Source organism: Chrysochloris asiatica, unplaced genomic scaffold (genome assembly GCF_000296735.1).
Source record: "Chrysochloris asiatica unplaced genomic scaffold, ChrAsi1.0 scaffold00003, whole genome shotgun sequence".
NCBI classification, from domain to species: domain Eukaryota; kingdom Metazoa; phylum Chordata; class Mammalia; order Afrosoricida; family Chrysochloridae; genus Chrysochloris; species Chrysochloris asiatica.
In genome coordinates, this window is record NW_006408521.1 from 10,538,477 (window position 1) to 10,546,107 (window position 7,631).

At 37.0% G+C, this 7,631-nt stretch overlaps 1 protein-coding gene across 1 annotated transcript in view; it reads right to left on the minus strand.

The window, feature by feature from the left end:
• The window catches only part of ASAH2B (N-acylsphingosine amidohydrolase (non-lysosomal ceramidase) 2B), a 106,101-nt gene that overhangs the window by 3,253 nt on the left and 95,217 nt on the right, over positions 1-7,631 (minus strand). Inside the window, exons 18-19 of the mRNA XM_006831432.1 lie at positions 5,970-6,029; positions 2,167-2,255 (exon numbers count right to left, since the gene is read on the minus strand). Coding sequence (XP_006831495.1) covers positions 2,167-2,255; positions 5,970-6,029 — 149 coding nt within the window. The remainder of the gene's footprint in view (positions 1-2,166; positions 2,256-5,969; positions 6,030-7,631) is intronic.

Sequence of the window (7,631 nt, forward strand, 5' to 3'; positions counted from 1 at the left end):
AAAACAAAACAAATGGAGTCAGTTCTGAGTCATAATGACCCTTAGGGTTTTCAAGGAGCAACTGGTGAGCTTGAACCACCAACCTTGAGGCCCAAACTGATCTTGCAGTCTAGCACATTAACACACAGTGCCAAATCGGGACTCCATTAGTTGTATTAATATTTTAATTATACACTAATTATTATATTAATTCCATTAAATTATATTCTAATATAATAATTAGATTGATACATATATGTTTGATATAGTGATGATTATATAAATATCAATAATTATCTTATAATGCAATAAATATATTGATCATATTACTATATATTAAGAGAGCGCTACATCACATGTGCCAGACTCTATTCTAGAGGTGCTCAGAATACCATAGTGAGCAAGTCTCCAGTTTACGACAAGGTACCATTCTAACTACTTGGCCATACGTCAGTTCTGATGTATGACTAGAATACCTCTTATCGTTTTATTATCATCACCATAGCCTGCTATGTGGCAGTGTTTTTCATAATAAATCATAGCATTGAACACCGGCAAGTGAACATCTGAGAAGGACAACACTGGCAAACTACAGATTGTGACACTGTATGTAACACATGTTAGTAGTGATAAGAAGTAAACAAAGCAAAATGAACTGGTGTGAGTCGAGTTCCTCATTACTAAAATGCATCACAAGTCAGGGGCTACTGTGAACTACTATGGAACTTAGGGATTCCTGGGGCAGAAGGGGGAAGAAAGTCCACGAACAAGTAAACTCATAAGTAAATTTAAAGTGAAAGAGCAAAAGGAAAAATATGACAGAAACCTGTCTAAGGAGGAGCATTTGAAACTCAGGTCTGAATAACCAAGAAGCTCAATCAGACCTGAAGGAAGAATATTCCCAGAAGGAGGAACAGAAAGTACAAAGTGTTTGTAGCAGGAACAAATTTGATGTGGCCAGAGAACAGGTGAGGACTAGGGTACTGTGGATTATGGAAGTATAGTTGAAATGAGAGAAACAGAGGGAGTCTGATCATGGTCCTAGTACACCATGACAAGGAGTTCAGATATTCTTCTAGATACACTCAGACAAACTCAGCTACCTGATGTCCTCAGTTAGATAAAGAGCAAGTTCTTTAGTCACAAAAGGTATGCTCAACATTCTCTTTTTCCATGATGAAGATCAGTGATCTCAATAAATCTTTGATGATACTGCTATTGATAAACAAGATATATGTATACACATAGCATCTTCAAAGTTAAATGGTAATCTGATTCTACTTTTTGAAAATAAACACTTTTTATTACCTATATAAACTTGTTTTACAATAGTATTTCTTGGATTTTTTTGTTGTTGTTTTTTAAATCACCTATACCCTTGAGTCCTAAAGACCAGAAGTAAAAATATGCATATATTTATGGCTATCAAATGAGCCACAGCATGGTTAGATCTCTATTTTGCAGTTAGCCACATGAAACAAACCAACATACAAATAATCACTTAATTTGAGGCAATCTAATTTAGACACAAATTGTCAATAACCTTACCCACTTCCATGCCCCTGTTTTGTGGTATGAAACTTATACACATGGGAACAGAAACATTTTCTTATTTCAGGCACATTGTTAAATCTTTCAAAATATCTATTTAGCTCAGGAACTTGGTAACAAAAGATGCTGCGATCTCTCTTTCTCTGAGGAGACTCCAGGAACCTATTCCCTCCTTGCTTGAGTGGGTTAAGTGTTACGCACTCAAATCTCTTTTGCTTCAGTAACTCAAATAAGTAGACAATACATGTTGGTTATGGGTTACTTTTCCAAGAAAAAATATCAGACTCTGTAGCGACATCTCACCAAGTCCCCTTTCCAACCAGTTAGCAACAAGTCAAGCCACTTTTCAGGGTAATGTCTATGACTGTGAGCAAAAAAAAAAGATCAGGTGTCCAAAGTAATGAAGTCCATAGCTTCATTAGCACCTAGTCTTAGAGAAGTGTATACCATACTTTCATATGGAAAAACATAATCAAAATGAAGTCTAATAAATCAATGCAATATGGCGAGAAGGCTTCTTGGAATTTGCTATCATTAATAGCATGCATTAAGTCCATCTTCTCAATTGTCTTGCCTGCATTACTAGCCAACAGTTTCCAACTCTTGAAAAACAAACTATTCAATAAAAATGCTCACTAAGTATCCCAGGAGGCGTCGTTATGCACTGTCTGCCATGATGCTGAAGTGGCCTCATATTTCTCCACAGTGAGGAAGGTGGGATAGGTCTGAAATAAAATTAGCATACTGGTCAGCCATAAGCACTTGCATATAAATACTCCCCCTTTTTGCTCAACAAATGTTTACCTACCAATAACTTGTTAGAAAATGTATTCGAATGTCAACTAAAGTCTTAGGTGTTCCTCTTACCATCCTATGAAACAATTTCAGAATAGTAATGTATCCAGTCTACTAAAACACTATGCGTTTTTTAGAAATTTGAATGAAGCATTATCTTAGAGTTGATAAGAAATTGTGGGAATTAGGACAGAGACGAGCCTAAGGAATAAACTTGAGCTTTTTTAAAAAGGTAAGTTAAACCTTTTCATGACACCTTTTTTGATTTGTATTTCAAAACTTTTTCTAACCACTTCAAGATTTTGGAGGAAAGCAGGTAACATGTCTTCACTTTTACATTCCAGGTAAATTAGTTATTAGTTAATGTGCTACCCAGAATAGAAGAACAATGGAAAGGATGTATAAATCATCCTCATCCTGGAGTGATAAAGGCAATCCCGATATTTTGCCATCACGAAAAAAATGTCATCATAGAGCAATTTGTTCCAGACCAATAATTCCACTTCAAATAAAGCACAGGTTTGAATACTATGACAAATGAAAAAGATGCTATAGGCATAAAGCTCCTACTTCTCTCAAAATCCTCTAAAACATGGGTCCATTAATGGCAAAACTGTGTCTAATTACCTTAATCCATCACAGTCTCTCATTCCTTTTATTTATTTATGCTCAAGAAAACTTTTGATGAATGGATCACTTATTTATAGCAAGGCCCTGGGATCATTTTTAAATCTTCTCTATTCAAGCGATGGGTCATATTCAATAAAGTTTTCTTAACCACAGTAACTTGAAATGACATTTTCATTTATGTCTGTTTTGGACAGAGTGCTATTGGGTAAGCCTTAGCTAGAGTAGAAGATAGGATGGAACACCTAGTAAGTGGGTCAAAAGTACAGATTGGAAATATCAAGGACAAAACATAGGGCTTGTCTCTCTATTTGCGTATCTTAATCACTTCCAGGTGCATAATTAGTTAATACAAGTTACTTAATCTCTGGGGCCTTAGTTTATTCATCTGTAAAACAGAGATAATGAAACCTAACTCACTGGGTAGTAGTAGTTACTGTTGTGTGCCATCGAGTTGGCTCCAACACACAGTGACTCTGTATAGGGTTCCCAAGACCAACTGGTGGGTTCTAGCTGCCAACATTGCAGTTCTCAGTCCAGTCCTTCTTACAGCACCACACCATGGTTATATGAGTAGTTGTATTGTTATTGTTAAGTACCGTGGAGTCGGTTCTGACTCGTAGTGACCCTGCACAGGGTTTCCAAGGCTATAAATCGTTACAGGAGCAGAAAGCCTCATGTTTCTCCTGCAGAACAGCTGGTAGTTTCGAACTGCTGACCTTAAGGTTAGCAGCCCAATATGTAACCACTACGCTACCATTTGAGTAGTTGTGTTGTTGTTGTTGTTGTTGTTGTTAATTGCCGACGAGTCGATTCTGACCCATAGCACACCGTATAGGGTTTCCAAGGAGCATCTGGTGAGCTCGAACCACCCACCTTGCAGTCAAACGGCTTTGCAGTCTGGCGCATTAACTCACAGTGCCACACCAGGACTCCATTTGAGTAGTAGTGAGAATTAAATTGGAATAGCTGCTCCTCAGAAACCCTATACAGGGTTGCTATGAGTTGGAACCAACTTGACAGCACTTAACAACAGTGTGATAATATATGTAAAACACTTAGCCTAATGCCTGTAAATAGTAAGCATTCAATAACTGTTGATGAGTACAGTGATGATGTGAGGGCTATTGACAATAAAGGGCATGGAGATGATTTTATATTGAGTCTCACAGCATTCCTGTTCTTAGTATGGTGCTTTAAGCATTTTGTTCTGTTTCTCCTTCATAGTATTTTTCCAACCCAAGGATATCAGATAACAGCTAAGCCTGTAGTTTTCACATAAAACTTTGACATCTTCAAAGGTATTAAAAACTTGTAAATTATATTTTGGCATAACTTCATTTTGAAGACAAATTATTCAAAGCAAGTGCATTTTTACTATATAAGCAGTACAACACCTTTCCACAGTGTCATATTTGACAATGTCATGTTGCCAAAATTGATGCTATGATAATATTGTTGTGGTTAAGTGCTACAGGGTTTCCAAGGAGAAGCTGGCGGGCTTGAACTGCTGATCTTGTGGTTAACAGTCTAGTGCTTATCTACAGCGCCACACCAGGAGCCCATGATGGCATTAGTTACATTTCAATGAGCAGAAATGGGAATGCCCATTTAAAAAAAAGCTGCTCTGTTTTATAAGTGACTGTGGACCCTGGGAAGAATGGTTCATCAACAGTGCAAATACATCTTCAGCCATAGCCATACTTGGTAATACTGACCTGGATAATGCTTTCGTGTGCCTACTTACTTTTTCTTCTATATATTTATTGTTGGAATTCTTACAACTAGGATGTGTCCCTGTATTTCTTTTGTACTTACAAAAACATTCTTAAAGTTATGTTGTTGTTGTTAAAAGCCATCGAGTCAGTTCCGACCCATAGCAACCCATAGGGTTTCCAAGGAGTAGCTGGTAAGCTTGAACTGCCAACCTTGCAGTTCAAACGGCTTTGCAGTCTGGCGCATTAACCCATAGAGCCAAACCAGGACCCCTTAAAGTTACAGAAGAATAAAGTTACTTAGTTTTATCTATATAGTACATATATATAGAATTTATTGTATGTATATCATAAAAACAAAAAAAAATCTGAAATGATATGTAAGAAACTAATAGTTTACAGTGATTTCCTCTGGTAGGCAGGTGGGAGGAAGAGTTCTTTGTACTATTAACTTGCATAATATTTTATTTTACATGAGACATGTATTGCTTGTATTATTTTTCAAGACTAAATAAAAAAATGCCCTATTATCGCTAATGTTGTTATTGTTGTAAGTGCCATTGAGTTAATTCTGACTGACAGCAATCCCATATAGGGTTTCCAAGGAGCAGCTGGTAGGTTTGAACCAACCACACTTTGTGGCTCGCCATCCAGTACTGAGAGACACACCGGGACTCCATTACTGCTAACAGTAAACAATAAAGAAATGGTCAGTGCAGGAAAACTTAAAGCACAATGGCCAGGACTCCATGCTGGTGGAACAGACATGGATTACCCAGGGGACATATGGTCATTCCACAAAGGCAGAGATAAGGCCAGAAATAGCAATCTAGAGAAGTAGAAAGGGCCAAAAAGTGAGGAAGAAGGAGTTAAAGGCACACTTCACCTTCTTGATCCTTAAATTATTTTATGAAACATACTAAAATTTCACATTTGAATCCATAAATGCGGTTATGTTCAAACTAGCATCTTCTCAAGAGACGAGGCAGTTGTATATTCATTGCTCTAAGCATAATCCAAAGTAGACCCTATTTAATATTTTCTGTATACTTTTCTCCAGACTCAATGCCATATTAACTATATGCTTAGAAAATTTCCCACATCTATCATAAATCTTTACAGCCTCGGAAACCCTGTGCAGGGTCGCGATGAGTCGGAACTGACTCCACCACCACCACAAAAAAAAAAGCCAAAAGGATTTGTCACATTTTATCTTTAGACTGTTAACCTCTAGAAGGACAGTCAAATAAATTAAAGGTTAAACATGGACTTTAAATTGTTAACAGAATTCTTAATGTTTACCTGGTTTTCTGCTGAATTCTTTGGGTTTGCACCTACAAATATAACTTCAGCAACTTCTCCCTGAAAAAAACAAAGAGTCATGTTATGACTTCTAATAAAAAGGTATTTTATGGCAAAATTACTTATATGTTCTAGGATTCTAGATGTTTGCATGTATTCTATTCAATTGACTCAAATGAGGTATCTTCTAAGAATATTAGGGAAATTACCCTGGAAACAATAGACGCAGAAAATTTTGGCCAATAAATTTTTCCAGAATTTTTGGCCAGTGAAATTGTTTGTGGTATATTTAAACATAAATGAAGAGTTAGAGCTATGCATAGTACTAGTACAGCACACTAAAGTGGCTTCTTCAACTCTTCGCCTATGCCCACTACCCTTACCAAAACACACAAGGTTAACCTGCATCAAAATTCAACATTTTCCATGGATAATTTATACTTATATTATTCTTATCCATAATGGAGCAACAGAGTATAGGCTTAACTTTTCTCATGAAACAGAAAACTAGACAAAATTAATGGATTCTTAAGAGAGTAGGCCTTATGTCGTCGCAGTAGGGATCCATTTGAGGCAAAAAATAAATAAGATGAGCCCTACAATTGTCCCTTCTTAGTGCCTTCAGAAAGTTTACAGACCATGACACAAGTTTACAGACCTAGTTGAAGCTAGGCAGTATTCCTAAATTAAGGATATGGAGGTGGGGCCCACAGAGGCCAAAGACTCTTGATTCATAGGGTAAAGCACCAGATAGAGAAAATTATTAGAGAGGAGAGCTGTAGAGATGAGCAACTCTAGAGATTTAGGAGGGTTCTCCTTAACTCTGTATGCATGTGAGGGAAATACCTGAAGACAATGGAGTCTATGCAGAGGTACAGAGGACATACGAGAGGTTCTGGTGGAAAACTTGAAAATGGTCTGAGATATGTATGCAATCCTTAGTCCACCCAGATCTATCACCTGAGGTTGAAATCCTTACTCTTTGAGGCATTTAAGTTTCAGCTCTGACCAATCGCTGAATGAACACAAAGCAATACAATCATGGTAACAATCTGAGAGGCAAATTTTAGAACCTAAAAAAACAAAGTAGAAACATCATCAATCCCATAGCATAGGAGAAGAAGAGTTATCAATGAAGTTCATATAAGATATAAATAAACAAGCTAACAAACCACAACAACAATGCTCAGTGGTAGGGAGAGTGTATCCAGAATTTAGAGATGCTACACTATATCCTGGTTGCAGTGGAGTTTCCAGACTAAGACAGTCTAGGAATAAGGAAAGGCAGACCACTTCTGAAAGGGAAAATTAGAAGTAGTTAAAATTGAAATTGAATGCATAAAAATCATTATTCTAGGCATCACTGAGCTGAAACAGATGGGCACTAGCCATTTTGAATTAGACAAACATATGGCTTACTACGACAGATATGACAAACTCAAGAAGAATGGCATGGCATTCATTTTCAAAAAGACATTTCAACATTTATCTTGAAATACAACACTACCTGTCATGTTGTTGTTGTTTTGGTTATTAGGTGCCACTGAGTTGGTTCCAACCCATAGCGACATTATAACAGAACAAAACACTGCCCAGTCCTGTGCCAACCTCACAATCTTAAGCTTAAGCATAACATCATTCCATTATGTTAGGGGTCTTCCT